The sequence below is a fragment of the Eublepharis macularius genome, chromosome 3 (assembly GCF_028583425.1).
Source record: "Eublepharis macularius isolate TG4126 chromosome 3, MPM_Emac_v1.0, whole genome shotgun sequence".
Lineage (NCBI taxonomy): Eukaryota > Metazoa > Chordata > Lepidosauria > Squamata > Eublepharidae > Eublepharis > Eublepharis macularius.
This window is the reverse complement of record NC_072792.1, coordinates 87,417,389-87,434,031: the sequence shown is the minus strand read 5'-3', so window position 1 is coordinate 87,434,031 and position 16,643 is coordinate 87,417,389. Positions and strand designations below refer to the sequence as shown.

Genomic DNA, 16,643 nt, shown 5'->3' with positions numbered 1-16,643 from the left:
TTATTTTTTTTAAAAGTTTGCTGCATGACTGAAAGGAAAGATCTGAAATCAGAATTTTCTGAAGATTCACATGTGATGATGGTGGGTGGCTTTGTCTTGGGCATGGGAGGTAAGCCTTTAGTGACCTGTATTCTTTCACTGCTTAGCTCCCTTGCTTTGCTGTGTAAGATTCCAGGTTCAATCCCAAGCATCTCCAGATTGGCCTGCTTCTAAAACTGCAAAGAAGTGTTGCAGACGAGTGCTAAGTTGGGGGGAGGAGAGTGGGGAGGGGGCATGGCAACAAGAAACACATGGACACAGTGCTGGAGGTAAAGAGGCCACAACTTTATTGAGATTACAGCTCAGGGAGCAAAGGCACACATAGGGCACAGATCTGAGCATCGGCTGACCCGCCTGCCAAGCCGATGACCCACATGCCCCCCTCAGACCCCTGCTGAGTGGGGGAACCATGGGATGACAGTCAGTGGGATGCCAGGTGGGTGTAAGGGAGTGAGGCCAGGGGGCGGGCCCAGCTCAGGGGGCCTGCCAATAAGGGCTCACTCCCAGGTGGCAGAGGGACAATAAGGGGTGTACACCCAATTGACCCCGCTAACTGCCATCCTTCAGTTCCCCCCCCACCCACAGCAGGGCTGTGCTGAGGGGCGGGGACCACCCATCCGACCAGGGTCCTGCGCCGGATGTGCCTGGGCAGAGTAACCTGGCCCCTGGACACTCTCCGCCCCTCCACAACATGGCGGCTGCCGTGCCACTTCCCCGCTCACCTCCACCCGCATTGCCCACAACTCAGGCCCCCAGATGAGTCTGGGATCCGTTATTTTTGCAAAGCTTTTTCAGCTACTGAAAATCCTGCTTGCTTTGTTTATGTATGCGTGTGTTACCACTTTCTTGTTGCAATGGTCAAATTGTTGCATTCAGTCAATGCAATAAATATTCCTTTGGTGCCCTTATTAATAAAGTCACCTGAGAGGTATTGTTAGAAAACATGAGATGGACATCAGTCTTGTTGTCACATATGTTGTAATACCGACTGCTATCATCTTGAGTAACTTTTCGTTTTCATTCAGATTACTGTGGTACCATGATCATTGAAGACGAAGATGCAGCAATTGGTTTGACACTAGATGATACCAAACCTGATGGAAGTTTTCCAGCCATAATAGGGTAAGAAGACTCTTAAAAAAAATCATCTTTTGGGTCTTGTGGAAGAGGAAGGGGAGAATGTGGGGAAATGTGGGGAGAAACTTATGTCTCTTGACTGAAGTATGTACCATATATTGTGATAAGACTTTCGATATAAGAACAACACAATAAAAGATTAGACTGTATCCAATGAGGCAACACACCCTCACCTCATTTGAGCTTGCAAAACCTCTGATTTCAGATCTTTACATTTTCCTCTTAGTCATGTGAGCTAGTGGCTCATTTTTTTTTTTAAAGTGGAGATTCTCATGTGTGTGTGTGCTGGATTCTCTGCTTCCATCTTAAGCTTGCTGATACAGAGAATGTCTCTAGGTTTGAAAAAAATCTTCTGTTCATAGTTTCTCACATTCATTATAAAGTCAGGTAAATGTAATGAGTTAAGAGTGGTGTAGCTTTGCTGCCTGCCCCCAAAATTCTGCTTGGGGAGGGGAGGGGGGTCAGAGAATCTTCATACACAGAACAAGGAGGAAAGTGGACTATCTGCAAAGGCAGGGAGAATCAGTGAAAACCACCACCACCCTACTCTACTTGCAGAAACAGAGATTGGATACATGGCTTTGTCTTTCCTATTTTGTTTAGAAAGTTATCTGTGAAGAAGTTATCCCTGAAGAAGGCAGTATATTCAGATAATGTAGTTTTATCTTAGTTCAGTCTAGTAAATTTAACTTTAAATCTATTTGATTTTAACTGTATATCTATTCTAATGGATTAGTGTAGGTTTTTCTTTCATTTATAATTTCAAGGAGGCTTTATGTGGTATGCAGAAGTACTGAAACATGCTTGCTTTCCAAACTTCTGTGGAAATGAAGGGACTCTTTGTATTGTTGTCCCACGTGCGATATGTGTGTTCACATATTTCTAGATTGGGAAATGCAATCTCTCTTTCCACATTACCCTAGAAGCATGGAAGGAAAAAAATACCTCAGTCATGTTTTCTGTTTTGGTGCTTTTGTGAATTATGGAAAGCTGCCTTCAGACATTATAAGGGTTAGGAAAGAGACATTGTCATATCAAACTGACACCAGCATATTCCATTTTTAAAATAATGAAAATATGTTAATATAAATAATTGTGTGAATTTTTATATTTCTCTTCATGAATTTGGGTTTTTTGTGTGTGTGTTTTTAGTTTCATTCTTGCGCGGAAATGTAGAAGATTAGCACACCTTAGTAAAGAAGAAAGGTAAGAACAATAAATAAGTTGGTTTCAGCTCCCAGAGATTTTAGTCTTTTCAATGTCTATATGATAGTAAAAACAAATAATGCCATTACGCTTTGGGCTAGGATGTTTTGAGTTTCACTTTTGGTATATATCTGTGAATATTGTTCATGCAGAGTAGAAAGAGCAGAATCCTTTTTCAATTACTCACATATTCCAGCAAATGTTGGTTTTATGATCACGCTATAGAGATGGGAAATGAAAAAGGCATTTTTAGAGTCATAATTTTTTAGCAGAAATATCCTTTGAGCTCTTACTAGACATGATAAAATTAATATTATGAGTCCGCAGGTAGCATTAGTCAATTACAGGATCATTAGCATGGCTTTTTCAATTGCATTCATGCTATGGGATATTTTTTATGAACTTCAAATTACTTCAGTAGGATAGCTTGGAAATTGCAGAAGTGATGGCTCTTATGTTTCATTTGGCGGCAAGAAAATCTTTTTAAAGTATTTGTTTAAATATGCCAATTACTTGATGTGTGCATCATGTAGCATTTTTCAGTAACATGAAGTCCAATACATTAATAAAGTGCCATAAATTCACAGTTAGTATCAGTGTATAGTACTGCACATCTGCATCCCATGAGTGGCTCCTGCTGCTGTGAAATGAATGGATGTTTGAGTTATTTGTAACAGAGTGCCAGAAAAGGACATTATTTGTAAGTGAAACATTTATCTGACTCTGAAAATACCATTTGGCTTTGAAAGATCAGCATTTAGCTGGCAATAAATATTTTTCATTTGGGAGGCCAAAAGTATTTAGTTGGAACATTATTCATTGTATATGAGGAGAAGTTTCATGGCAATATACCTGAAAGTCTCATGTCACAGGTAACCAGAGTTTTTCATGTTTCTGTGTGGGGGTTCCCCACTGTAATCTCAGTTCTCGTGTGGGGATGAGAGAAGAGGCCTCTCCCCGTGCTATTTTCCCAACCTGAAATGGCCTCAGGTGAACTGCTATTTGCCCAGTAGGGGACACTTGCATCTATCTATTGTAACACATTACCTGTACTGATTTACTAGGGCCATTTCAGGTTTGGAAAACAGTGCAGGGGAAAGCATACACTCCTTCTCCCCACATGCTGTGGTCACAATCTAAACCAGGCCTGTGCCTGACTGGTAACTGACTTCCCAGGAGGCACACATCAAATAGAAAGTGGTTTAAAGTGATGTCAAAATTATCATCCTATATACTAATAGCCAAGTTGCTCTGATCTGAAGATACTTAAATCTGGAGAATGGATCCATGAACAGAAAAGACCTATCTTCCTACACATCTGAAAAATGGTCTCTCTGGCACTGTTTTTGAGGGAAGACTCATCGGGGTGAGGCCCAGAAGCAGCCAGGAAGCAACTTTCTACCACATGACTTGAATGACTCACCCAAGAGGCTGCAGCCCCCCTTCAAAAGCCATAGTAGTGTAGCGGTTAGAGTTTCAGAGTAGGATCTGGGAGACCTAGGTTCAAATCACCACTTAGTTGTGGAAGCTCACTGGGTGACTTTTATCCAGTAATACGCTGGACCAACCCCCTAAGTTTGCATAAAAATGGTAAAAGTAAGAAAACATTAGGGGCTTAAGCAGCATGCTCTGTGAGCAGGTGCCACATGCCCACCTGCCCTTACAGAGCTGAGCAGCCCCATGAGGCCCAAGCAGATCTGCATGCTCTTCCAGCTGAGCTGGGGGAAATGCCCAAATGCTGCCAGATTGGGAGGGACCCATTCCATTGCTCTGCGACCACTCTGGGGCACATGGAGCAGGCTGGTGGGCTGAGAAGGGTGACAGAGCTGGACCATGTGGAGCCCCCCCCCCCTGAGGTGTGCACCCGAAAAATATTTGGGTTTTTCACTTCGGGTTTACCTGAAAAAACTTTGGAAAAACCCAAAATTGCCACTTTGGATTTGGGTTTCTAAATCACTTTGGTAGGCTCTGTAAAGATTTGGAGCATACTGAAGTGATGGGAGAGGGGGAGGCCCATCCCTACCCTTAAACTCCCACCCTTTAACACCATTCCCTCACCCCCCACACCACTTACCTGGTCAGGCGGAAGGCTGGAGCCAACCCCACGCGGGCCAGCTGGCCGGCAGAGAAGGCTTTCCCTGTCACCGCCACGCAGCCGTAGCTGGTGTGGCTGGCCAGCAGAGAGCGCCTTCCCTGCCCTGCCAGTGTCACAGCATGGCCAGCTGGCCAGCAGAGAGGGGCTGCTGGTGCCGGAGGCCAGCAGGGAGGCAGGAGGGCTGCCTCCTCCAGCACGGTGCCGGGTAAGTGAGGGTGGGGGATAAAGGTGGGGAATGGGAAAGTTTAAAAGGCCCTGAGGCTTGCAAAAGGGCCCTTTAAACTTAACCCCCGGGGCTCCGAAGCTTCCCGAAGCATTACAAATGCTTCAGGAAGCTTTGATTCATTATTTCCAAATTGGGGCCACTTTTACCTGAATTGGATACCCGAAGCGCACACCCCTAGCCCCATCACATCCAGCCAGAGCTGTTACATGCAGAGCACCACTGTGCCCAGCCAGCACTGGGATGTGTGGAGCCATACTGCATGTGGCCAGCACTGCAGCAAGGCAAGACCCTGCGGGCCCAGGGAAAAACACGAGGAAGGGTGTTTTAGAGGGTGGGCACAAAGGGTGAGGGTGTTTCAAAGGGGGAGAAGAGTAAGGAACTTTCAAAGGGAGTGGATTGTGAGGGGAAGACTCTTTGGAAAGCAAGGGAAGATAACACAGAAGGCTGCCTTGGGGTGGGGGGGAGGTGCAACCCAACCAGATAAGGTGGGTGGGTAGGGGGCCAGTAACAGGAAAGGCTGCATGGGACAACATTTTGTTACATCTCCCTGTCAGTCCTGGCATGATACTTCTGGGGGGAGTTTAAATCCCCACCAAACATGATTGTTGTCTGTGCTTGTTTAGACAATGCGCCTACCTTCTCCATTGGCATAGGACAGTGTTGAGGCTGGGAGCCATGCTGGGCTTGTGGCAGCAGCAAGGCTGCAGATGGACAGGGGAGCTGCAGGATGAGGAGAAGGTCTGGCAGAGTGTAGGAGGGAGAATAGGGAAGAGGCCTGGCAGAGTGGGGGCAGGGGGAGAAGGCCAGTGAAAAGGCAGATTGGATCTTGTGGGTCCCCACTTGTTCAGCCTGAATATAAAATATGTGAACATTTACATCCAAGTTGCAGACCATTACTATTATTTGTGTTCTTAAAGTATGTAAAGATCAATATTATATTTTGGGCTTGTTTGCATTTCTTCTACAGGAAAACTCAGATCTGTGAGCTCTATGCAAAAGTGTTGGGATCACAGGAGGCCTTACATGTGAGAACTTAATAACCAGTGTGTTATATTATCTTTTTGCACCATACACAAATAATTAGCTTAGTGATCTGTTTATAAATTTCCAAAGTTTGATTTCCAAAATATAAAAATGAGAAACTGTTAACAAAATTCACTGCCCATTAGATGACTCATATGCTCCTTCATTTTTGTATGAAATCCAAGAATTAGTTATTAAAGGAACTTCTAGAAGATGGAAGATAGAAATTAAAACATTGGCTTGGATACACAGTAATTTCCATGGATTTCTGTCCACATAGTGCATCTTCCTCATCTCCCCATCCCTAAGTTTGTTAGATAGTATGGGAAATAGAACCAGACTTACTGTTGTAAAGTTTTTTTCTGGGCCCCAGCACAATGATGTCACTTCTGAAAGTGGTCATCTGCCGCCTCCCCCCACCCTGCTGCCTCAGGCAGTGAAGCAAGGCAAGGAAAATGGTGGACAGAAAGTCCTCTCCACTCTTGCTATGCACCTGCCATGTCCCACTTCTGGAGGAGGCCCCATTCCCTACAAGTCCCAAGAGCCCTTACTCACACTCTGACCAATGCAGGAGGGTCCACCATTGGTGGTGCCAGGATGCTCCAGCCTATGGGGCAGTAACAGTAGAGAAAGGAAAGGGGCTGCCTGGCTGGACCTGTAACTGCCTGTTCCTCCTCCATTGGGCAGGCTTCTCACTCTCACTTCTCTTGCTACTAGTTGTGCTGCTGGAAGCAGAAGGGGGAGAGGAAGGCCTTCAAGGTGTCTGGTTTTTTATTACATTTCTCCTGGACAGTCCAGCAAAGTACCGAACTATCTGGAGGAAAATCAGATGCCTAGCAACCCTACCCCTCCCACTTCAGTCCCAAACGGCCCCCACAAATGCTGCTCAAGGAACTCCCAGAAACAATATGGGAAGGAGTTGGAGGGTTGCAGCTGGAGAGATGTAATGATTGAAAACTGAGTAGCTGTTTACTTCACTAATGGAGGAAATCTATTCTTTATTGGTGAAGGAAATATAATCAGAGGTACTGTCCTTTTCAAGTTTCGTCTCTCCTTCATGCTTTGTTCAATTTGCCTTCTAGCCAGTGCATTATGAAGAAAAGAACTGGTGTGAAGAGCAGTATTCTGGAGGGTGCTACACAGCCTATTTTCCACCAGGGATAATGACTCAGTACGGAAGGTATGAGAACAGTAAACAGGGATGTCTCATTCATAGACTTGTGCCCCCCCCCCCACGGCAGCAAAACTATAGAACAATAATGTTAGAAAGTGGTCATTCTCTAATTTGTGAATCATGACCGAGAGTGTTGGGTGTTTTCTCCCTAGGTCTTGGCTTCATCACCGCAAGTTAGTCCTTTTTCACATATACATGCAGTGTTGGACTGAGTGGCAGTGATGAAGTGTTGAAACCTAAGTTTCTCTAGATACCTTAAGGAAGCCAGAGACCATTTGTCTTAGGGAACAAAATTCGTGAAAAAACCTTGGCTAATTTGTAATCAGAAAAATGTTTCATGCTTTCTTTTTGAAGGATCATTCGCGAGCCTTTTGGGAGGATCTTCTTTGCTGGTACTGAGACTGCTTCAGAATGGAGTGGCTACATGGAAGGTGCAGTACAGGCCGGAGAGAGAGCAGCCAGAGAGGTACAGAGGATGCGGGTGCATCACAGACATTTTAAATATATTTCTATCTTAGTTGTGTTTAGATAATCCAAAAGATGCACCATCAGATGAAATTTTACTGGAATCTCCACCTCCATTGTCAATTATGCTGATTAACTTTACAACCATCTTGGATCTGATCTGGGAGAGAAATATCCTGTCAGGAAATATAAGACAGGACAAATCTTGGAATCACCCCATTGAGGAGAATTCAAAAGACATATTGGTGATGCCTGTTCTGAGCATTTCTAGCTGCTTCCTTTATGGCAACTCACAGAGCATTCAGGACTTTTTTCCTCCCCCCACCCCACTCTCTCCAAGTGGCACTTGCCAATAAGTACAGCCAAAAAAAGTGTGGTTCATAACTTAGTATGAAAATTTTTTAGTCAGAGCAATGATGTAAAATTCCCCATGGATTCTTCCTCAGCAGCATATGTCTGGGTCTTCTACCATTCTAATGGGTAGCATATAATCACTAAGAAGCAGGGTGAACTGGCCAGTGCCCTAGAGCACTACTGGTGGCCAGAGCAAGCTGAGCCAAGTGGCCCCTGTAGTGCTGGCAGTACCTAAGGGGCCACTCAGCTTCTACCCAACAATGTCATCATTGCCATGCCCAAGTCAGAGTAGAGTCGCAGCACCACCATCACTCCAGGCAACCATAGCAATATTTCCAAGCCTTGGTTTCTCTAAAGAAAAGCTGTGGGGAGGGGGAGCAGAAATAGATTGGGTGGCTGTCAGACCCCCAAAAGGTCATGCTGCTTGGAGTTCCCAGCGGTTTGCCCTGTGCCTCCAATTGCTGGTGATTGGTAGGAGGTGCCGAGCTGCTTGGCAATCATCTACCACTGGGAGGCAGTCCAGGCAAATGTGTGGCTTATGTGCTCCTGATGGGGCATGATGATGTTACATCTGAAAGTGACATGGTAGCATTGGCCATGGGAGTGTTCCTGCATTTTGCATGGGGCTGATTTTAGCCCCACCCAGACAAAGCATGGGAGCACTCCTACGACCCATGTGATAACATCCAGAAAGATGTTGTCACGCAGAAGCCAAGAGCACGCACATGCAAAGTGCACATGTGAAGGAAAGAACTGCTGTGAGTACCACCCCTTTTCCCGCTAGTTGCCTATGAGACTGGTAACCCTACATCCCTTCCACTGTCATGTCCCCTAATGGAAGAAGACTCACTGGAGACAGGCCCAGTGGTGACTACTGGAAACTCCCTACCCACACAACTTAGCCAAGCTTAGTGGCAGCAGTGGTCACCACATAGCCCAGCCCAGTCTTGTACAGTGGTGGTCACTCATCACACAACTGCTCCAGGACACTACATAGCCTAGCTCAGCACCAGCCACAATGCAGTCCAGCCAGACTTTTCCCAGGAAGAAGCTATCAGGTAGGGAAAGAGGCAGGCATGAAGACATGGAGGCAGATAAAGCCAGGTTGGCTGTTGGGTCAGAATGAGAGAACGAAAAAGGCCCAGTAGCAGTGGCCACTGTACAACTGTGACCAGTCCAACCATGGAGGCCACCATGCAGCTGTGCTTGGTCCTCAGCTGGAAGCCACTTTTCTCAGGGAGAGGCTGCCAGGGGTAGGGAAGAAGGGAACAATGAAGACATGAGAGCAGATAAATGAAGACTGGCTGGTATATCAGAAGGAAGCCCAGCAGTTGCAGTCACTGTGCAACTGGGACAGACCTCTACTGCCAGTCACCTAAGGGGACAGACTGTGCAACTGGGACAGACCTCTACTGCCAGTCACCTAAGGTTGCCAGGCCTTTCTGGCAACCAGTAAGAGGGTCAGTACTTACTGGACTTTGCATGTGTACTTCCACACATGTGCTTCCCATGTATGCTTCATGTCAGAATCAGCCTAAAACACAGAGTACTCCCACACTCTGCACAATAATAGCATTTCCAGAATTGACATCATTGCACACAGGGCTGGGAGCACATGTACACGTTTGTCCAGACTGCCCATTGGTGGTGAGTGATTGCTGGGTAGCTGCCCTCCCTCCCACTTATCACAGCAATTGGCTGGCAGAGGGGCAAACCACCAGGAGTTTGCCTGCCACCAGTGGGCACCTGGCAACCATAGTCACCCTATGACTTGACCAGACTTTTCCTGGAGAGATACTGAGTGGGGTGGGGAAGGAGGGAAAAGTTAAGACAGGGTACAGATGTTGGTAGGTGGGAAGAAGAAAAAAAAGCGGGAAAAGATGAGATGCTGTGAGGGCTGCTAGAGAAGGCAACGAAGAAATAATGTGGGAGGGGATACAATGGAAAATGTGGTGCCTCTCTGTAAGTCCTTGTGGGACACTCACTCGTATAGTATGAAATAATGTTTAGGAAAGGTTTCATGACCTTTTCTCTCTGAAACTGAACTCTAGAGTCACTTTTTGTCAATTGTTAATCTCTTTCTTTTGTATTTTTTAAATAAAATATTCAAAAGGGATAGAAATTTAGGTATTATACACATCTTATTTATAGAGATTTTACCAGACATAATTGCTCCAGAGCTTTTAACATCTCAGTCTGCCCATACTGAGGATACACAAGCTAAGTTGTTTAACTAAAATAAATTATTATAGTTTATTATAGCATAACATAAATGAAATTACGAGATAAAAGAAATGACTTCATAATGACTAGAAAAAATTATATGACTACACAAAAGAGACATATTTAAAAACATAATATAATACAGTGGGAAATCATAGTGTCAAATAGCAAATAGTTATATAGCTCCATCTCTTTAGCATCTTGTCCTAATCACCTTCAGCTGTTCTAATTAAATACTAATCATTCTACATGTTAAAGCAAATTTATAGCTGTTTATTCTGGAGAGTTGTAGTTTATATATTCCTGTCTTGGCTAACCACTGCATTCTATCCTGAACTTTTGTACCATTTTTCCTGATGGAGAGAACATCTCAGAAGCAATAACAGTTCTGTCTTTGTGGATGTTCACCCAATTTTACCTAATCATTTCCCCCAGGAAGACATGATGAATGTTTTCAAAAATATACTGTCCAGAGTAGGATCTCCCGATGCTGGTCTTTCCCCCTCCCTCCACCACAGCAACACCAGAAGAACCTCCCTCAGCACAGAGAGAGCTGCTGCAGCTTCCCTATCTTCAGGGGGGGGGGCAGGAGGAGGCACTGACACTGTGGCAAAGGATGAGCCCTGCTTGCTGGTCTCTTCAGAAGGCAACAGAGGCCTGCTCGACAGCCACAATGACATGAGGCGGTTGCCTGGGCAGACAGGAGCAGAACCTCAGGTGGAGACATTGGGGGCTAGCCCAAGCCCAGGCTCTGCAGTGACCAGGGGGACTCCTGCCCCCCAATCAAGAAGCCAGCCACAAAGGCATGGCCAACTCCACCAGCTCTGAAACTGATGGCATTACTGGGTGCCACACCTGGGAGGGACTTGCAGCTCCTGAGGGGCAGGGGCTTGAGGGCTGGGGGTAGGACCCAGGAACTGCACCAGCTCAATTGCCTGGCAGCCCTGCAGAGGCCTCTGAATGGGCAAGCAGGGACGCAGAGTCTAGGACAGCTCTTCCCCCAGGAAAGCCTTTAAAAGGCCACAGGAACAAGGACTGGGAAGGAAGAGCATGAGCACATTCTCAGAGCAGAACAGGCAGCTCAACACTAGAGGAAGAGAGGGAAGAGGATGTGCTTCTAACCCCCCTCCTTTGCCATTTCTGAGGGTCAAGCTACACATGACGAATGACACTTGAACGGCAAGTGGATTGATTGGAGGGCAAGTGAAGAGGGAGAAATACACTTGCTGTTCAAGTGTCATTCGTCATGTGTAGCTTGGCCCTGAGGCACCTCCGATTCCCCCTCCAAGAGAGGCCTAGAGAGGGTACCCCGGGAGGGGGTTTCTGCCCCAGACTGCCTCAGGTAAAGAGGAGACTCCTATGTATACTTTTGGTGATCATCCTGAAAAAGAGAATTTCATACTAAATGTTTAACTTAGCTGTTCGGGTTTATCTACTCTGGCATTTGGTGTGCCTCCCCTTTTGACTTTCTTTTCTTTGGGGCCAGTCAACACAGTGCTTCCTTTGCCTTTCTTGGATGCTGTGCAGTGATGGTGAACAAGTGGTAAACCTCATTCTCACCCCCAGCTTACCATTTGGTGCATTGCCACCGATTGCAGCCTAATATTGCCTGAGCTCTTGAGCAATGCCCATTTATTCTAAGAAGGCTTGTATTAAAAGAATTTCTAGTAAGACACAGCTTGTTTAAATTACAATGATTGCCTGAAATTGAATGGTGGCAATGGGAGCTGCAATATTCTAAACAATTCCCAGGAAATCATTAATGTCTAGCTGTTAATGTTTTGTTGCAGATACAAGATTTATTCCCATGTCTGCTTACGTGGAGAAAATGTTTTCTCTGTATTGAACTGACTCGGCAAGAGATCAGTACAATGATGCTGACTCTATTAATAAATTTACATGATACATTCTTTTGTAAAACTCACTCAGTTCGGTAAGATTTGAAACCTTAATGTGCCTTCAACGTATAATTGCTTTCTAAGCCTTACCATGGCAATACCAACATTGTGGAATGTGAAAATCATGTATGTTTCTCCCTTTCAAGAAAGAGTCGAAGGTAATAAATGATGTTCTTCTCCCTTTTCAGATACTGTTCTGTATGGGGAAAATTGCAGAAGGAGAAATTTGGAAATCAGAACCAGAATCACTTGTAAGTTTTTACTGAATTGCCATTTTATTTTGCTGACAATGTAAAGGTAAAACAATTCTTCATTTATTTGAGCATACCAGACATGTGTCAACCAATTTATGACATACATTGCACATGATCTGTAGTTAATTACATTAGCAACATCAAGGTCTATTTAGTATAACATTTTGTGCCTAACAGAGACTAAATTGTAGCAAACAGTTAATGACTATCCTGTTGTTTGTTCCAATCTAGAAGAGACATATGGCCTGTAAGACACTGACTATTGTCACATCTTGTGTTAGTAAGTTTTATAGAGAATTAGTTCCAAGCGCTTGTCCAGAATCTACTACCAAGTAACTTCATTGGGTGATCTTAACTTTCCATGTGAAGTGAAAAAAACGCTTTCTTCTTCCATGTCCCTATCATTTTATCTCAGTTCCTAACATTCCACTTCGTAGCATTGACAAGCAGGAGCCAGGGTACAGCTATGCAGCCAAGGTTATCTTGGTTCTCTATGGATACCACTGAGTTCAGTGAGCCAGAATAAATGGTCTGCAGGCTAGGTATAGTCAAGAAGGCAGAACCTGACATTCAGCTTAGCTCCAGGATCACTAAAGATATGCTTATGCCTCTTCACAATGGCACTCGTAGGTATGCACTTCATAATTTTTTTCCTTATAAGCAAATGATTTCTGCTGAGAGAGGTAGCATGGTATATGCCCAATGTGCCTCTTGTGCACACTCCTCACTCAGATATATTACATAAACCTGGTTCCTTCCAGGGGAGAAGTCCAGCGATTAAAGAGGCCCACCCATGCACTGTCCATCATAACGATGGACAATTTTTAAGTAACTTCATAAGAATCTGTCATGCTCTCACCTAATGATTGATCCTGTACTTGATTATTTGTCTTTGTTTAGTTATTTAGTTAGTTAGAAGAAAACTATGCTGCCTTTCCAGGGAACCCGCCTGAGGCAGCTTACAAAACAAAACATAATAAAACATAATAAAAACATAAATTAAATGTTAATATCTAACATTAAAACATTAAAAAGCATAATCCAGCATAAAACTATATATAATTGATCAGTTTAAAATGAAATACAGTTTTCAGACTAATACACACTAAAGTTAATGTTAAAAGATCAACCCTTTTCTTAAACACCTGTGGTACCTAAAAGAGAGTAATGTAGGCAACAGGTGAGCCTCAAGGGGAAGGGCATTCTATGAGTGAGGTGCTACTACTGAAAAACCTATTCTCTACATTTTCCAGCTGTGAGACATCCTTTTTGTGGTGATATAACCAGAAATGTTTGCAGTATTGCCCCCAAAGATGCAACGTATATTCATATAAATGCCTCAATATTGATTGATACCTTTTAAATTCCTTTTCTGATAATGATCAACTTGGAATCTGCCATTTTTATTGCTGCTGCACCTTTTTATTTCTTTATGGCTTTGTACATGAAGAAGGATGTTTGGGGGTTTGTTTTCTTTTTGTTTTGCCCCAAGGAGAAAGATAAGGGGAGCAAATGTCCATTCTCTATTTTAAATGTGATCATTTCATTTGTTTTAATTTTGATAAATGCAGTCTTACCCCATTTGTAAAGAATGCTTAAAAGAATATTATCAAGAGAATATGGGGAGGTGGAGCAAAAGAGATGCCTAACAGCCAAACACACCTCTGTTTCTAGTGTGTTAAAGTTTCTGGTGTTTTGTTCGGTCAGAGTGGTGAGCCCACCCTAATCATTAATATTCTTCCATCTAGGATGTCCCAGCTCTGCCAATCACCAGTACCTTTTGGGAAAGGAATCTGCCTTCTGTACCAGGACTGCTGAAGTTGATAGGATTTTCTATGTTTTTCACATCTGTGGCTGTAGCTGGACTCTTTACATATAAAAAGGGCTTGGTGGTGCGAATATATTAATATGAAGATTTTTTTTCCCTTTTGTGCATTTGTGCAATCATTTTACTCTTTCTAAGCAGTGATTATTTCAGTTATCTCACACATTTACCTTGTGAATGGGACTAATATGTTTTTCCAGCCCACTATATAATTGGTAACCACCACAAAATGTATGGAGGCCTGGGTGCATTGAACACACTGTGTGCTGCTGACACCATTTAAAAAAAAATCAAATTCCGCATTCATCTCATCACAGTGTTATAATGAAAATCATGCCAAAAAACACAAATGAGCACTGATGCAGTGAACTAAATTCTTCACACAATGTTCACAAAAATAATTTAGTGAATTTGAAAGCAATATACAAGAGTGAATACAACATGTGAAATTCTAAAACATCATAATCACTATAATATCATCACAATCAATCACACACAGCAAGGTGTTACAACACCGAGTAGCATGTGTATCCTCAGAAAAGGGAAGAATCCCAAGAGTTCTCTTATGAGCTGTCTTCAGTCAGTACACTGAGGATTCCCGCTGAAACCGCGGGGGCAGATGAAAAGTCCCTCCGGACAAAGTGGAAAGGAGCTGGAAGACTGGGAGGAGAATGGAATGTGCAGGTGGAGAACAGCAACCGGGAGCCCCCGAGGGGCTCTTGGGATTCTTCCCTTTTCTGAGGATACACATGCTACTCGGTGTTGTAACACCTTGCTGTGTGTGATTGATTGTGATGATATTATAGTGATTATGATGTTTTAGAATTTCACATGTTGTATTCACTCTTGTATATTACTTTCAAATTCACTAAATTATTTTTGTGAACATTGTGTGAAGAATTTAGTTCACTGCATCAGTGCTCATTTGTGTTTTTTGGCAAGTTTGGGTGGGTGAGCATCTTTGATAGCCTCTTTTGGTTTGAATAATGAAAATCATGGCATAGTAGGAAACAAATAGTTGTGTGAACTTCTCTTTTTTCTCCAGTGATTTTGGGGGCCTGCTAAGTAAAGGAGAGGAAAGCTAATTTTAAGTAAGGAGTTGTACATAAATAAATTCTAGCATGGAAGCTCCATATGGACTTTTAGTCTACATTTTTCGGCAGTACTTATGGTTGTTGTATCTTGCATTGTTTATATTGGACATTACAAAGTATACAGAGCTGGAAGACATTTAGCAGCTGTAGATCTTTATAATAATAAACAACATCTAGCTGGACCATCAGCAGCCAACATTCAGTGTGTATGAGGTAAGTGTAGTGGTTGACATTTTAATTTTGAGTTTATATTTGGTTCTGTATTGGAGCTGTGTTCATAAGATAGGACAAGATAACACAGACAAAGTAAATGTTTAATAATTGTGGGTGTAGTTGTAAGTAAGGATACATATCTAGGAATATGTGGCAGGAGTGAGCAAAAAATACAACTCAAACAGACCTACAGGAACCACATTACTTAAAGTGTGTCTCCATAAACTCAAAAAGTTTCAGCTGTGCCTGTCTTACTTGTTTTAGCTTAGCTTGAATGTAGCAGTTACAGGAATTCAACCATGAAGAATGAGAAAATTAATTATAATGACTAAACAGTTTAGAAGCGCGCAAATGTTTTCAACAAAAGTTCAAAACTTAGGTTTGATCATTCATTTTTAATTGTATATTCCATTTACTCAGTTTCTCTTGTTTCTTGTATTAAATTGAAATGGATATTTCTAGGTAAATGGGACATAATTCTTTTGTGGCCTAAGGAGAAACAGAAATTGCTTGCATATTAGGACCTTAGATGTGGTCTACTTTGCCGAAATTGATCTCTGACATTTGGTAGATGGCTTCTGTCTTTTAGTCAAGAGGTTAGAATTGTTCCTTCTAGCACTATGTTTGACAATATTTTTGGAAGGGTGTCTACTTGTTTCAGTGTACCTTTCTTCTACATATCCCATTCATTAAACAAAAACAATGAATGAAACAGGTTCCTGATCAAGATTTTGCACAAATAGTACAAACATTACTGATAAGGCACCAAAGCCAACATCTGAGAACAGGTACTTTTTGTGGGAGCTCTCCCAAGCCCTGAGGAGGGAACTGGTGGAAATTGTGCAACTTTATATATGAGTACCAGCAAACACACACACACACCCTTTAATTAACATTACAGAAAAAACACTGAATGCAAGCACCAGATATTGCAGCCATGCAGATGACCTAACATGGCTGTCTTCCTTGATTCCTAGTTAGGCAGGGAGAACAGGAAGCAGAAACTAGATCCCAACTGACCCTGTTTCTTCCTTAGCCTTTCAGTGTTTACAATGATGATCATTCATGAGGGAAGCAGGGATTGAAGAGGAGGTGGGGGAAAGAGTAGGGTTCTGTATAGGGTTGTCAACAGTACTGAGAAAAACATCTTCTGTCTTAAACAGAGACTTAATATGAGTGGAAATGGGCAGCTGAAGCTTTTCATGGCATGGAGGTAAATAACAACACCCCATTTTGAAAAGGCATTTCAATATAATTGATCACATGGCAATCTAACATGGAGATAACTATGCCCAAATGTTAGAGACATTTTTTTCACTTACCAGATAGATACATAACCTCCTTGAACAGGCAACATTACAATAAGAGAACACGAGAACTGTCCTGCAGGTGACCAGGCAACTGGCATCTCCCCTCC

The 16,643-nt window shown here is 43.2% G+C and overlaps 1 protein-coding gene across 1 annotated transcript in view; it reads left to right on the top strand.

Moving 5' to 3' along the window:
* LOC129325992 (amine oxidase [flavin-containing] B-like) overlaps positions 1 to 14,293 on the top strand; it is a 99,751-nt gene extending 85,458 nt beyond the window's left edge. The window contains exons 9-15 of the mRNA XM_054974042.1: positions 1,065 to 1,161; positions 2,329 to 2,382; positions 5,671 to 5,728; positions 6,809 to 6,906; positions 7,255 to 7,366; positions 12,029 to 12,091; positions 13,843 to 14,293. Coding sequence (XP_054830017.1) covers positions 1,065 to 1,161; positions 2,329 to 2,382; positions 5,671 to 5,728; positions 6,809 to 6,906; positions 7,255 to 7,366; positions 12,029 to 12,091; positions 13,843 to 14,001 — 641 coding nt within the window. The 3' untranslated portion in view covers positions 14,002 to 14,293. The remainder of the gene's footprint in view (positions 1 to 1,064; positions 1,162 to 2,328; positions 2,383 to 5,670; positions 5,729 to 6,808; positions 6,907 to 7,254; positions 7,367 to 12,028; positions 12,092 to 13,842) is intronic.
* Positions 14,294 to 16,643: the final 2,350 nt, after the last annotated feature.